This window comes from Mytilus edulis, chromosome 14 (genome assembly GCF_963676685.1).
Source record: "Mytilus edulis chromosome 14, xbMytEdul2.2, whole genome shotgun sequence".
Lineage (NCBI taxonomy): Eukaryota > Metazoa > Mollusca > Bivalvia > Mytilida > Mytilidae > Mytilus > Mytilus edulis.
The window spans coordinates 43,234,172-43,251,287 of NC_092357.1; the positions used below are offsets into that span (position 1 = coordinate 43,234,172).

Here is a 17,116-nt window from a genome sequence, read left to right on the forward strand (position 1 = left end):
CCGAATGTTTTTATTTACTTGTAAACTAATAATGCCATGACACAAATTTCAAGCTGCTATGTTCATAATGTAGTACCAGTTCAAAATTGAAAAATATACATTATGATTGAAACATTTAAATATTGAAATCAAACATGACCCATCAATACCAAAAGCATATGATGTAGAATGTGTCTCTTCATCATATCTACCACAGATCTATGTCCATTATCAATTGCAATGTTTAAAGGGAATTTCCCATCAATTTTACATATGCCTGTGTCTGCTCCTTTCTCTAACAATAAATGTACTATTTCACTATGTCCTAGTTCGCATGCATAAAACAATGGCGTGGTGCCATCTTCTTTTTTCAAACTGATGCTAGCATGGTGATCCAGAAGACAACTGACTACTTCTTTCCAACCCATGAAACATGCAATGTGTAACGGAAAAGAACCAGCTACTACATCAAAGGCATAATCTGCTGACTTCCTACTGACATAATCTTTTACATTTGATGACCTATTATTTGCAAGGCAGTCAAAACAATCTTGTTTTACTTTGTCTATTGTTGTCGTTGCATGGTAACTAAATTTATCGGCTATAGACTGTTTCCGATGGATACAACTTTTGCTGTTAGCATTGTTCTCTAAAAGTAACCGAGTTATTTCTACATTTCCATTAAGTGAACTGAAAAATAAAGCATTACCACCACCATTTGTCTGGGCATTAATGTTCGGTTTCGGGTTATGTTGAATCAACAGTTGTACTATACTGGTGTTGTTTGTGGCACATGATGTGATCAGTGGTGTAAAGCCATCTTTTCTACATAGATTAATGTTAGGGTTTTTCTGTAATAGCAACTTTACTATATTAGTATGTTCGTTTTGAATTGCCATTAATAAAGGACTACAGCCAGTATTGTCACATAGATCAACGTTGGGGTCATTCTCTAACAGCAACCTTGCTGTATCAGTGTATCCAAACATAATTGCCATTAAAAGAGGACTACTACCCTCAGCGTTAGATAGATCAACGTCAGCATTCCACTCTAACAGTAACCTTACTACATCAGTATGCCCAAATGTACTTGCCATTATCAGAGGACTATACCCATCTTTATCACACAGGTCTATGTTAGGACTTCTCTCTAACAGTAACCTTAGTATACCAGTGTGTCCTTTCATACTTACCATATACAATGGACTGCAGCCATTAATGTTACATAGGTCAACATTAGATTTGCTTTCTAATAGTAACCTCACTATATCAGTATGTCCTTTTGCACTTGCAATCAACAAAGGACTACAGTGTTCTCTATTACAAAGATTAACATTGGGGTTCCGCTCTAAAAGCAATCTCACTACACCAGTATGTCCGTTTGTACTTGCCATGAACAGAGGACTACACATATCTTTATCACAAAAATTGACATCGGGATGCTTCTCTAATAGCATGCTCACAATAGTTGTTTTTCCTTGATAACTTGCGATGGCAAGTGCAGTAACCTTATCTGTGTTAAATAGATTAATATTAGGTTTTCTCTCTAAGAGCAATCTTACTACATTAGCGTGTCCTTCTTGACTTGCTACGTACAGAGGACTACTTCCATCTTTTGTGCATAAATCAATATTAGCGTTATACTCCAATAGCATACTTACAAAAGACGTATTCCCTTGAGAACATGCAATAATCAGTGCAGTGGCCCCATCCGTGTCACATAGATCAACATTAACGTTCTTTTTTAACAGTAATCTAACTATATCAGTATGCCCAATCCGAATTGCAACGTACAAAGGACTACAGCCTTTGGCACATATATCAACGTTAGGATTCTTCTCTAATAACATACTCACAAAAGAAGTGTTTCCTTGAAAACATGCAAGTGTCAGTGCGGTAGTCCCATCTGTGCCACATAAATCAATATTAGCGTTCTTCTTTAACAGCAACTTTACTATAGCAGTATGTTCATTCCGAATTGCAACGTGCAGAGGACTACAGCCATCATTGTCACATAGATTAATGTTTGGACTCTTCTTTAATAGCAATCTAACTATTTCAGTATGTCCTGCACGACTAGCTACATAAAGAGGACACGTTCCATTTTCAAAGTAACATGGATCAAGGACAAGTTCTGACAGAGACTCTCCAAAAGTTTTATTTACATATTGCCTAACTTTACGAAAAAGACTGTAGTCAATATTGACACATATATTTATGTTAGGATTTCTAGCTAACAACATACGTACTATATCAAAATGCCCATTATCACATGCTACGAACAAAGGACTTATACCATAAATGTTACATTGATCGATACAAGGATTATTTTGTAAAAGCAACCTTACTATGTTAGTATGTCCTCCCATGGTTGCTACGAGCAGAGGACTAAATCCTTGAACGCAACATACATCAACTTTATGGTTCTCTTTTAATAACAACCGAACTATATCAATATGTCCTTTCATACTAGCTGCTAATAGGGGACTTAAGCCGTTAAGGTCACATAGATCAACACAAGGGTTCCTTTGTAACAACATCCTTAATATATCAGTATGTCCATTTATACTTGCTTTGAACAATGGACTACTGCCATTTGTGTCGCATAGATCAATGTTCGGATTTTTCTTTAATAACATGTTCACAATATCAAGATACCCTCCCTCACATGCAAAACTGAGTGCAGTGACCCCTTGATTGCTACATTGATCAACATAAGGATTCCTCTCTAAGAGCAGCCTTACTATGTCAGTATGTCCCTTCTGACTTGCAACTAATAGAGGACTACAGTAACTAGTGTTACATACATCAACATTAGCATTTCCCTCTAAAAGCAACTTTATTATACCAGTATGCCCATTCAGACTTGCAATGTACAGAGGAGTACAGCTTTCATTGGTACATAGATCAACAGTGGCTTTCATTCCTATCAACAACCTAATTATATGAGTATGTCCTTCCATACTTGCAAAATAAAGTGAACTACATCCATTGATGTCACAAAGGTCAACATTAGGTTCTCTCTCTAACAGCAAACTCACTATATCGGTATGTCCTTTCTTAATTGTAACTATCAGAGGACTACGCCCATATTTGTCACATAAATCCACGTTAGGGTTCCTTCCTAAAATCAACCTTACTACATCAGTGTGTCCTTCTCGACTTGCCATGTACAGAGGACTACATCCTTTTTTATCACATAAATCAACATTAAGATTTTTCTGTAATAGCATACTAACAATAGACGTATAACCTTTATAGCTTGCCATGTGAAGTGCAGTTACCCCATCTATGTTGAAAAGATCAACTCTTGGATTTCTCTCTAAAAGCAACTTTACTATTTCAGAATGTCCGTTCTGACTTGCCATGCACAGCGGACTATAGTGATAATGGTTACATAAATCAATGTTAGGTTTCCTGTCTAAAAGCAACCTAACAATATCAGTATGTCCATTTTGACTTGCTGTCAACAGTGGGCTACAGAATTTTTTATTACATAAATCAACTGTAGGTTTCCTCTCTAAAAGCAGCCTTACTATATCAGCATGTCCTTCCTGACATGCCAAATAGAGTGGACTATAGCCTTTATTGTCAAATAAATCAACATCAATATTCTTGTCTAATAACATTTGAACAATTAGAGGATACCCTTTATAGCAAACTTTGGTTAGTGCAGAGGCCCCCAAATTGTTACATAGATCAATTTCCGGATTCCTCTCTAACATCAATCTTACAATACTAGTATGCCCTTTCTGAATTGCAATAAGTAGAGCACTTCTCCCATTATTGTTACATAGAACAATATTAGAATTTTTTTCTAACAGCAACTTTACTATAGCAGTATGTCCTTTCTGACTTGCCAGTAATATAGGACTACTGCCATTATTGTTACATAAATCAACGTTAGGATTTTTCTTTAACAGCAACTTAACAATATGAGTATATCCTTTCTGACTTGCCATTAACAAAGGACTACATCCTTTTTTTTTCACATAGATCAACATTTGGATTCTTCTTTAATAACATATCCACAATAGAGGAATAACGTTTACAACATGCCATGTTTAGTGCAGTAACCCTGTCATCTTTATAATGATTTACATCCACTTCATTATCTAACAACCACTGTATCATTTCTGTATATCCATCACGACAGCTCAATATCAGTGGAGTAGTGCCTGATCCACATTCCTCCTTTGGTATCACTGTATCCTTAATATTGGCCAGTACTATTTGTTGTTCCTTATCCAGTCGTATTAAATGTTGTAACAACTGTTGTCTGAATAATAATACTTTCATATTAGAGCTACTAAATACCAATGCTACTATTCCTGCCGACCAAATCTTTATCAATCTTTTCAAATATGAATCTAAATATTTATCTTGTATATCAATAATAAAGTCTATGTTTTTCATTTTCTCATCTTGTGATTTCATCCAAAGAAAACGTTCAGTTACAAAACAACTATCCCCATGTTCTATTAAACATTCAATCATTTTCTGACCAAAGAAATAAGCAATGAAGTCAAATAGTTTATCATGTAAGATACTATAAACTCCATTCTCTTTACACATGAATGTGCCATCTAGAGAGTCCAGTGCCATTTTAAGTTCTGCCTTGGATGTACTTCTATTCAATTTACAACCCTCACATGTGTCTTCTATTATCTGTCGTTGTTCATCCGTAACCTTACCTTGCAACCATTCCTCTAATAGTCGATTATTAAATAAAACACATAAAGCAAGACCGCACACCTTATGTTTCCCTTCATCTCCATGTCTACTAAAATTGTCTAACTCTTTTTTATAGATATCAAAAGGAATTCTGAAAAATTCTTTAACATCTGTACCTTTTTTTTCATGAAAAAGATAACATAAAAGAGGAAAGAATTCACAATGCTTTGCACTTTCATTAAGATTCATACTATTCAAACCAATATTATACTTATCTGCTATTTTTGTTTTTTCGTTTTCTGTAAGACATAACTCATCAGATATTAAGTTACATTCGCAAGGTATCAAAGGGGATAACATTATAAACTTATCATCTTTAAAAACTTGTAATCTACAACATACAATCACCTTACAGCATTTGTCAGCGATTATTGTGTTTATAACAGGTAGTAGCTGTTCCCAGTTCTCAATCTGTTGTTGGTTGGCAGTGAAATTTCCACAAATATCATCTACAATGAAGACTGTCTGTTTACCAGGTTGGTAATACACTCGTATATCAGTTGGTGAATAAATAGGTATGATTGTGTATCCCTCATTCTGCAAAACCAGTGTAGTGTGTCTAGCGATAAACGATTTCCCTACTCCTGCTGGGCCAGTTAAGGTCACACAGCTGTTATCTTGTAAACATTTGATGACGTGATCACTAGCTCTTGTAGACACAAACATCTTATCTTTCTTTTTCCAGTTTTCAATTTGTTTATTTATCTGATCTAAATTATGCAAGTAAAAGTCATTTGAAAAATAAAGTTAACTCATCTTGCAAAATAATTAGTTTGCTTACGTATACAATCTAAATCTAATCTATATACATGCTACAACTTAAGCATGTATAGACAAGTGTGAACGATAAACAGGTTCAGCCCATCATTTTTTTCTTAAAATGTCTAGTACCAAGTCCGTTTTATGTATCATGTGTATGCTGGTGTTTGCTTTTGTTGCAGTTTAGTGTTTCTGTTTAATTAGTGCGTTTCCCTCGGTTTTGCTTTTATATCCAGATTTGTTTTTGCTTAATCGATTTATGACTATTGAACCGTGGTATACTACTGTTGCTCTTATTTACCTCTGATGTTCTTTGGAATCACTTCTTCTTGCACCGTTTTCAACACCTCAATTTCCGTCAATAGTTCTTCTTTTGCTGAAAAAATGTATTTTCTATTAACATCATAATAATGATAACCAATAATTTAAATGGTACTAGTATTAGATTTAAAACATTTCACAATTTAAAACATTGCCCTTTTTATTTGTAATGTGGTCTTTTAAAGGCAATAAAATTTATACTACTCTACTTTATGTACATTTTTATCAAACTTAAATCCAAGAACCTCAATAAACTGATATAAAAAAACTCAGGGCTAAAAACAAACTGCATGCAACCATATGAAATGAAACATAAGCATTACTGCCAATAATTATTAATAATAATATGGGTAATATAATCATTTTTATATTAAGTAAATTAACTCATCATAAATACCAGGACTAAATTTTGTATATACGCCAGACGCGCGATTCGTCTACAAAAGACTCATCAGTGACGCTCGAATCCAAAAAAGTTAAAAAGGCCAAATAAAGTAAGAAGTTGAAGAGCATTGAGGACCAAACTTCCTAAAAGTTTTGCCAAATACAGTTAAGGTAATCCATGCCTGAGGTAGAAAAGCCTTAGTATTTCATAAAATTCAAAATTTTGTAAACAGTTAATTTATAAATATAACCATATCAATGATAATTCATGTCAGCACTAAAAGGTGCTGACTACTGGGCTTGTGATACCATCGAGGAAATAAATCTCCACCAGCAGTGGCATCGACCCAGTGGTTGTAAATTAACTAAACACATAAAGTTACTTTATCTGTTTTCAATGCGCTGTTTTTATCATGATCAGTTATTTGAACGTTTCTATTTGTATGGAAGTATGCAATAATAGTGGCAAAAAGATTTATCCCGGCATATATATATGTTACGAAACATTGGTCATCTTCGTGAAATTAGGAGTGTACTGAATATTCAACAGTATAAAATTACATACACCCATGATTAAAACCACCAATAACATTTTTTTTACGTATTTGAATTCATTCGGCATATTTGCTATCTAGCAGTGGTGTAATTTGTTTTCTAGATTAAATACACTGCAATGAATAGGAAAACATACACCATGAAAGCATGCAGAATTTGCACATTTGCACATCAATCAGTTTGGTAAGTTTCAAATAAACTAAAAAATGAAATAATCACGAAACGTATAGATGGAATACCATACGAAACCAACTCACATTGTTTGTAAGTAAACTGCTGAAAAGCAATATTTTATTTTCACAACCGACATGCCGTTATTTTTTCGATGTCAGTACACATATTAATTGTCTTTCATTTATGATATTTTGACTTGCAAGAGAAATTATCCCGAGGTCATAGTAATCTATGGAAAAAACAGTCCCTGGGATCGGATTTTTAATTGTAGTTTGAACCACAAATGAAAAATGTGACCACTGCAATTAAAGTTAAGCATTGTTGAATGTATAATTGGTTGGAATAATCCATAGCATGAAGGAGAAAACCTTGACTAAGAAAAAAGAATATTAAACTCTTTCAAACAATATTTTTTATTATAATATTTCGGATATTTTTGAAAATTAGTATATCACAACTTCAAATTATGCATGTTCTTGTCAGATTAGCTTCCGGTCACTTGAATATGCTTATCACAATGCTCATATTTGTGTGGTTTTGTGTTGATCAGTCTCTTTGGGTTTTTTCATATTGTGTACTGTTGTTTGTCTTGTTATGGTTTTGCGTTTTTTTTGCCTCAATATATGGTTTTAATTATTATTGTTTGCAATTCGTTATCCATTTTTGAGAACTTAAGCTAGGTATAAAGCATGTTAAAAATTCTATGTAATAAAGAAGAAAATGCACCAAGCCAGGAATATGGCAGTTGTTATCCATTCGTATGTTTTGTTTCAGCTTTTGATTTTGCCATTCGATTACAGACTTTCCGTTTTTAATTTTTCCTCGGACTTCGGTATTTTTGTTATTTTACTATTTTCAGTTGTTAAAAAAGGAATGTTGTTTTACTGGCAAAATGTGTTAACTTAAGGGAACTCATTTTCATATTTATCTCACACTTACTTTTAGCATTAGCTGCTTGTTCCTCTTCGTGACATATTTTCAAGATCTTAAATGACTGTTTTAACTCCTCAATCTCATTCTTTGAGTGTTTAATTTCCAGAATTATTTCTTTATTTGTTTGATCAAGTACCTTTGTCTTTAACTGATCACATTCTAACCTCATTGATGGTCCACCTAATCTTCCAATAGCCTAAAATAATATAAGATGCGTTTATAAAAGTAGGAGGTTTAGCTAGCTATAAAACCAGGTTTAACCTTCAAGTTTTTTCCCCGAAAATGCCTGTTCCGAGTCAACAGTCCGAGACAATGTTTCAAGTCTGGAATATGATAATGTTTCAAGTATACAATATGACAATGTTACATGTCTCGAATAGGACAAATTTCAATATCTGGAATATATTGTGAAAGCAATTTACATATATGATTGCACCAAAGAGAAAACATACGTTCATACATCAATAATGTTTTTCAAATTTTTGATTGCATACAAACCTCACTTATGTCCTCCCAGGAAGTTGAGAAAAAAGTATTGTCTATCTTGCAGATTTCCATGTGCGCTATGTAGTTTCTGTAATACTTTATTCTTGCCAAATCTGAAGCAGGAGATGTCTCAGTAGACCCAGGCAGGTGGTCATATCCCTTTACAGGATACGTTAACTCTGCTAAGTTTCTCAGTAATGTTATAATCAAAGTAACGTCAAAGGTGTCTGACTTGGGAATATCTGTCAATAAGAATCTATTACTTTGAAGAACAAATGCATATAAAAGTGACATCATTTCCTAGTAACACGTTATCGGATGAGCAGACAAAAATATATTTTTCTTTTGTTGAAAGCTTCTTCTTTCATTTTTTATGTATAAATAAATCCTAAATGTATAGGTCATATAAGCTTTATCAGATAGAAGTGTACATATTTGATTCAAGGACATCGTTCATTATAATATTATTATAATCGTATTACAAGAAACGCAAGAACTTAATAGTGACCAATGAACCATGAACTATGAAGTCAAATTGAGATGAATTATGTTAAAACGAGATGTACATACATCTCATCATTATATATTGCAATTGTAGTGGACATTAAATTAGCGTAATTGTGTAACCTTTACTCACACATCATTCAAGAAGGTCTATGAAAAATGATGAGATCAAGGTCAGATCAACCTAGTCAGACCAACACGAAGAACTTTTAAAGTCATTCTTAGTAACGAAAACTTAACAGCTAATCACTAAACCATGAATGTAACATATTATGCTACTAATTCTTAATTATTTGTATCTTTTCAAAATACACTTAAGTTTTGAATATCAGTCAGCTACTGTTGTCGCAAATTTAGGTATAAAGCAACATACGATTTCACTGGCGTTGGTTCATATAACGAAATGTATGATGGATTAATATTAACCCATCAAAGATACCAGGATTGAAATTTTTTATTAAAGTGTAAGAAGTTTATGAACATGGTGAAGTGTCAACTATCAAATCCATATCAGGACGAGAACATATAAATATTAAATGAGTATTAAAGTGCATTTCTTTCTCACAAAAAATGTAAACGTTGTGTGGCGTTTGTTGTTGTTTTCAAAACGCTACAAAAGTAGAAACAAATATATCGTTTAATTAGTGTTTATTGACCCTGTTTGAACTTTCAAAAATGCATGCACATGTTGGTGAACTGACTTTTTCACAACGTAGAAACAAATACATCGGTTAATCAGGTTGAAGTTACAAACAAATGTAGCGTTTGTACTAACAAATGATGAACGAAAAACTGTAGACGTATTTCTAGCAAGTGCATAGTTTGTCAAAGTTTACTTAAACTTATGTTAGAAACAAATGATCAAAGCTTACCCGTTTGCATCGTTTGTGGTAAATCTAAACCCGAGGGTATCACCACCCCAGTAGCCAGTACTTCGGTACTAGCATGAAAATACGGATTTTTTGTGTTATTAAAATTAGCTGTTACAAAATGATAGAAATTATTATAAATTAAGGAATGTATCTCTCTCATGCAAAGCTCTGATTCCTTTCACGGATTTGGCTATACTTTTTGGACCTTTTGGATTATAGCTTTTCATCTTTTATATAAGCTTTGGATTTCAAATATTTTGGCCACGAGCATCACTGAAGAGACATAAATTGTCGAAATGCGCATCTGGTGCAAGAAAATTGGTACCGTTAATTTTATTGTACTATATTGAAATGTTGAGCTGGAAGATTGTTGATGTTGTTCATAAGTTTCATAGGGAACAGTGATTGGTCGATTGATTTGCTAATTTGATATATTAATTAAATCCAGTATAATTACAATTAAATTCAAATTCAATTGATAGCATTTAGATTACCTTTCTATGTATTTTTCAAAGTTGTACAAAATCGAACATGTAAAATGTTGTTTGTTTATAGTTAACACGTGTTTGGTTAATTATAGTAAGGTCGGTTCGATTGGGATATTGAGTTTATGCACGAGTGAACTCGGGTGGTTTAAAGTCATTCGAGCCATTGCAGTCAAAGTGTACAGTAGCATTTTATTAGTTTCTCTTCGAATTGTACTTTCGTAATATGACAAGTTCTGAACGTGAAGAAAGTCAACTCTATGACATTATGATACTGACATAACAGATAGAGACATGTTAACAAAAATTGCAGACATAACCATTGAACAATTCTTAAGCGGAACAAGTTATTACGATTGCTGATAAGTCACCAGCAGGTTGTGATACAGTCAAAGAATATCTGTCAGACGAGCTTGCTTAGGTTTCTGATGATGATAAGAAAACTAGGTCGGACTCCGCTTTAACACGGACCTTGACGCACCTAGAAGCAAAAATAACAAGAGAGTTTTAAAGATCAAGGTGATAAGTATTGTTTACATAATGTATGGTTTTTCATCATATTGATATGAATATAAAAATTTATTATATAAAATGAACATTTAGATACAATTCAGAACATGACATTTTAATTTGAAAAAGAATCCCTCTTCATGATCTATTTAGGGAAATGAGAAGAACATAAATATTTGAAAAATAATGATACAAATTTTTTCGTTTTATACATGATTGATAATGGTTATTCTATCCAGTTTATCACGATTCAACCAGTTATACTGTAATATTTAACAAGAACTATATAAAAATGCTGAATTTGTTTCAGAAGCTAATCCAGAGAAAGGAATTGTAAAGGGGATCATTTTTGTCCTACATGTAGTTAAACAACACGTTTACGAATAATTAATCAGTTCTTTTTTTCTTGGTATCCAGTTCAGTATACATCAGATTTTTAGCATGTTTAATGAGTACTAACTATTAAAAAAGTTAGAAAAGGAGAAAAAGATATCTGACATGTGCAGTAGATAAAAAAAACATAGTTATCATGAGCTTTATCTAAATTTTAATACAGTAACCAAGAGTTTCATTTTGAATATTGTTGTCTAATTTACGCATTTTGAATGATACTAGTCGAATTCTTTTAGGTTTAGTACTTTTTGAGTAAATTAATCATTTGTCTTAATCGCTGGGCTGATTGATTATTAAATCTACTGATAGTTATATAAAGGCACTGGGCTATTAATCAATTAATCCACTGGACAGGTTGTTATTGAAGCCACTGGTCTAGTTGTTAGTGATGCCACTATTCGTGTGGTTATTGAAGACATTGTACACATTGTAATTAAAACCACTGGGCTGATAAATAATTAAGCGTCTGGGCATGTTGTTATTGACGCAACTGGGCGTGTTATTATTGACGCCACTGGGTCTGTTATTATTGACGCCACTGGGCGTGTTTATTGTTGACGCCTCTTTGCGTGCTATTGACACCACTGGGCGTTTTGTTATTGACGCCACTGGGCGAGTTATTATTGACACTACTTGGCGTGTTGTTATTAACACCACTGGGTGAGTTGTTATTGACGCCACTGGGCGTGTTATTATTGACGCCTCTTGGGGTGTTATTGACGCCACTGGGCGTGTTGTTATTGATGCCACTGGACGTGTTGTTATTGACGCCACTGGGCGTGTTGTTATTGACCCCACTCGGCGAGTTATTTTTGACGCCACTGGGCGTGTTGTTATTGATACCACTGGACAAATTGTTATTGACGCCACTGGGCGTGTTATTATTGACGCCTATAGGCGTGTTATTGACGCCACTGGGCCTGTTGTTATGGACGCCACTGGGCGTAATGATATTGATGCCACTGGGTGAGTAATTTTTGACGCCACTGGGCATGTTGTTATCAAAGTCACTGGGCAAGTTGAAATTGAGGCCACTTTGCAAGATGATGTTGAGGCCACTGGGCAGGTTGTTATTGACGCCTCTTGGCGTGTTATTGACGCCACTGGTCGAAATGTAATGGACGCAACAGGGCAGGCTGTTATTGACGCCACTGGGCGTGTTGTTATTAAAGCCAATGGGTAGGTTGACATAGAAGCCGCTTGGCAAGATGCTGTTGAAGCCACTGAGAATGTTGTAATTCAAGCCATGGGCTAGAAGTTATCTAAGCCATTAGGCATGTTGTTTTTAATGCACTGAGTATGTTGTTATAGACGCAACTGGACAATTTGTTATTGAAGGCACTGGGCAGGTTATTTTTAAAGCCACTGGGAAGGTTGTTATAAACGCCACTTGGGAGGTTGGTATTGAAGACATTGGGCAGGTTGTTTGTAAAACCACTTGGCAAGTTGTCATTGATGAAGACACTTGGCTGGTTATTGTTGAAGCCACTGGACTGGTTGTTATTGATGCCGATGGACAGGTTGTTATTGACTCCACTGGACATGTTGTTATTGACACAACTGAGCAAACTTATTATTAATGTCGAGGGAAAGGATGCTGTTGAAGTCACTGGGTATGTCGTAATTAAAGCCATGGGCTAATAGTTATTTAAAACGCTGGGCAATTACTATTGACGCCACTGGGTAAGTTGTTATAGACGCCACTGAGCGGATTGGTATTGAAGCTGCTGGACATGTTGTTTGTAAAGCCAGTGGACAGTCTGTTAGTGAAGACACTTGGCTTGTTCTTATTGATGCCCATGGGCAGGTCGTTGTTCACGTCACTAGGCAGGTTGTTGAAGCCATCGGACGTGTTGTTATTGAAGAAACTTGGCAATTTGTAATTAAAGCCAATGGGCTGATAGTAAATTAACCCACTGGACATGTTATTATACAAGCAACTGGACATATTATTATTAATACATATAGGCATGATGTTGTTATAAAAGATATAGGCTGATAGTTAAATTAGGCAATTGGGCATGTTATTAAGGCCACTGGGCAGGTTGGTATTGAAGCCACTGGGAAGGTTAACGTTGTTTGTAAAGCAAATGAGCCGGTTGTTTTTTGAAGACACTGGGCAGGTTCTTATTGACATCAGTGGGCAGCATGTTGTTGAAGACATTTGACTGGTTGTTGTTGAAACCACTCGACATTTAGTAATTGAAGCTACTAGGCTGATAGTTACTGGACTTGCAGTTATTAAAGACTCTTGGGTAGTAGTTGTTGAAGACACTGGGCTTGGTGTTGAGAACATTGGGTTGGTAGATGTTGAAGACACTGGGCTTGGTGTTGAGGACATTGGGTTGGTAGATGTTAAAGACACTGAGCTTGGTGTTGAGGACATTGGGTTGATCGATGTTGAAGACACTGGGCTTGGTGTTGAGGACATTGGGTTGTTAGATGTTGAAGACACTTTCTGTGACTTGGCTGCTTGTTGTTGAAGCCACTGAGCAGGTTGTTATCACATCACTTGGCTGGTAGTTGTTCAAGACACTGGGCATGTTGATCTTGGAAACAGTGGGTAGGTTGTTATTACAAACACTTGGCTGGTAGTTATTCAAGACACTGGGCATGTTGATGTTGAAAAGACTTGGTAGGTTGTTATTGAAGACACTTTGTAGGTTATTATTGAAGACACTTGGCAGGTTTGTTGATGAAGCCTCTGTGTATGTTGTTATTGAAGACACTGCTGATTGTTGTTGAAGACATTGTACAGGTTGTTTAGTTATTGAAGACAATGGGCTTGTTGTTATTGGAGACACTGAGTTGGTTGTTGAAATTCTCGGCTGGTTGTTAAAGATACTGGGCTGGTTGTTGTTGAAGACACTGGATCAGTTTTTGTATACACCACTGGAGATGTTATTAAAGACACTGAGGTGGTTGTCGTTGAAAACAATGGGCAAGTTTTAATTAAAGGCACTTGGCTGGTTGTTGTTGAAGACACTGGGTATGTTGTCATTGAAGACACTGGACAGGTTGTTATTGCAGACACTGGGCTGGTTGTTGTTGAAGACACTGGACAGGTAACTGTTGATGAAGCAACTAGGCTGTTTATTATTTTAGTAACTTAGCATATTATTATTTAAGTCACTAGGGCATGTAGGGCGAATGTATAGACAAAACGGATTGTTATTGAAGCTATATGGATGAATTTCAGACATGTATATTGGTATATTATTTAACAAAATAAATGTCTTTAAATAGTTATATTAAAGATGCTGACATACACCTTGATTAATTACTTAGACTAGTGAGAAAAACATTCGCCAAGTAGTCAAATGTTCATTCTCAATTTTATAAGTTTCGAAATGATTCGTCTCTCGTATACAAGAGCCAGTGCTAACACCTGTACTTCTGATAAGATTTTTCTGAAGCTTAACAGGTAAAAATCAGACTGAGAAAAGAATGGTTACGTTAGAGAAGACTTTCCAGGACAATTATCTGTTCGTCGAAATGAAGAAATTAAAATAAATATTCAATGCTATTCTCCCGTTCTTTGTGTTTCGAGAGCACTTGTCTCTGCAAGTGGCGTCTCCCATGTAAGAGTTTGTGGTTATTTGATAAATATTTTATGTTCGTTTGAGTTTACGAATTATAATTTAAATGTATTTTTCAAATTTGTACAAAATCGAACGTGTAAAATGTTGTTTGTTTATAGTTAACACGTTTTTGGTTAATTATAGTAAGGTCGGTTCGATTGTGATATTGAGTTCATGCACGAGTGAACTCGGGTGGTTTAAAGTCATTCGAGCCATTGCAGTCAAAGTGTACAGTAGCATTTTGCAAAATAAATAATATTATTAATCATATTATTTATTTTCAGATTTGTGGACCACAAGTGTGGGGAAACCAGTACAAGCTGCTTAATAGCTATATATTTATATGAACTTTCAACAATATGATACTCATATTTATAATAAAATGTGCGCTTGTCTCTGCAAGTGGCGTCTCCCATGTAAGAGTTTGTGGTTATTTGATAAATATTTTATGTTCGTTTGAGTTTACGAATTAGAATTTAATTAAAATAATTATGATTCTTTGAATTGCATACGAGAATATTGGATACGGTGATTAAAAATATTTTCGACATTTTATTCGCAAATGAAAAATTTAGGTTGAGTGAAAAATTGTGTTTTAATATCGTTAATGTTTACATGTTATAAAGAACTTTGAACATAACCACTGTAACATGTGTATTGTTTAATAATGTATACAAGTGTCTCTTCACTGTAGAATAAACAACATTGTTTTTTTAATTAAATATTTCAGCTCAGTGCACATTTTCAATAAACGAAAAGAACGGTACAAAGCGTGACAAAATAATGATCAAGTAGTTAAATTGTCTGCGGAGACACAATGACATTAACATTATGATTTTACAGGTTTTGATCACTAATTCAATTGTTAGAATGGTTTAAGTATAACAATGAATTGTAATAATAGCGATAATCCATAATAAAGTTATAGATAGTTTATTATTCTCAATATGAATATGATTGTATGAAAAACTTCATAGTTTGATATTTAGGAAATATTATATTTTAAATTGTAATTATATTTAAATTGTGTCAATTTCATGTCCATTTTCAAATTTATAAATTGAAACAGAGTCAACTACAATAAATTGATTACTAATTATCTGTGATTTCATTGTAATATGTCATTTATTATAGCTTATTATGATTACTGTTTACAGTTATTCAATGTCTCCTAAGGAACAACATATAAGAATGGTGTTATATTTTACATTTCTTAGACATTTGATACAAATCAAAGTCCTAATGATATGCATAGGCAGTTTCATAATTGTCTCAGTACTAGTATTTAGGAACTTCCAGTTTATTTCCCTATTAAAAAGTAAGTTAGTAACAACAGATGCAATTGATGGCAATTTATAACACATCTTAATTTGTTAATACTTATCATATTGACTATGGAACACGAACTTTCATGCCTGCAAATTTGTCTACGTTGCACGTCAGTCCTTCAAACTATTCTACCCTATTGGGGAAATCTCATAGTCGGTGTACACCTGACCCTTACAAAATTCAATTACTTAGACTCAATACTTTAAAAAGCATTCAGAGGTATAGAAAACATTTAAACACATTATTCTTATTAAAAGCCATAGAGGTTCTGAATAAGTACACTAATCATATGCATATGTCCTTGAACTTAAAATTCCACTTAATATTTTAAATGGTTGGCTTGTATGCATGTATTTTAATAGTAGCCAAGATGTTAAGAAACAACAAATAGTATTGCTTCTTGTTCACAGTATGAAACGGTATCCAGATTACATAGGAAATTTCAAATTGCATTGCAGGTGGTTTATAACATGTATCAGTTTATTAATACTTACCAGGTTGCCTTGGAAACAACAAGTTCCACTGCTGCAAGTTTATAACTTTTTTCTTGTCTTTCAAGTCATTCAGTTTCTTATATTCTTTCTTCAGCGTTGCATATAAAAAAGAAGGATGGAATTCCCTATCAAATAAAACTCGTGCAGCACGTGGAGATATCCCTGTTATCAGCAAGCCAATTCTCACATAGTTGTCTTCTTCTTTGGTGAGAGATGCCATCTTTCTGGTGTATGTTTTGCTATTAATCCCAATACTATTTAAATCACGGCATGGTCACATATTTATCAAATTTAGACAACTTCACACACATATATTACTTTTGTATGAGAAAAATTGTTTTGAGTTCATTGGTTTGCCCTTTATACGATATGTTCTGTCGCTTTAGATTCCATTATTCTATTATCTAAAGGTAAAAAATAACAATTAAAATTCACATTTCAAGAATACCAAATGAATTGGTCAAGTGAAATCTCTTTGCAATAAAACATCGTAGCAGTTGTCCTAGGTTCACAAAATAGAAGTGTGCTACTACAGTTTTTCATTTTTCGATAGCTTCTTTGAAAAATTACTTTAAAACTATGAAGCACATTGATTGCCCTATGCATGAACATGTACAATTAGT

At 34.1% G+C, this 17,116-nt stretch overlaps 2 protein-coding genes across 2 annotated transcripts; both read right to left on the minus strand.

Moving 5' to 3' along the window:
* Positions 1-128: 128 nt before the first annotated feature.
* On the minus strand, positions 129-3,941 carry LOC139504217 (serine/threonine-protein phosphatase 6 regulatory ankyrin repeat subunit B-like). Its single transcript, XM_071294284.1, has one exon. The coding sequence runs from the start codon at positions 3,939-3,941 to the stop codon at positions 129-131; it is 3,813 nt and encodes a 1,270-aa protein (XP_071150385.1).
* LOC139502883 (uncharacterized) lies at positions 3,412-16,897 on the minus strand. The gene is made up of 5 exons (XM_071292528.1): positions 16,494-16,897; positions 8,338-8,567; positions 7,846-8,035; positions 5,774-5,848; positions 3,412-5,423 (listed from the first exon to the last, which is right to left on the minus strand). The coding sequence occupies exons 1-5, from the start codon at positions 16,711-16,713 to the stop codon at positions 3,952-3,954; spliced, it is 2,187 nt and encodes a 728-aa protein (XP_071148629.1). The 5' UTR covers positions 16,714-16,897; the 3' UTR covers positions 3,412-3,951.
* Between the last annotated feature and the right edge of the window lie 219 nt (positions 16,898-17,116).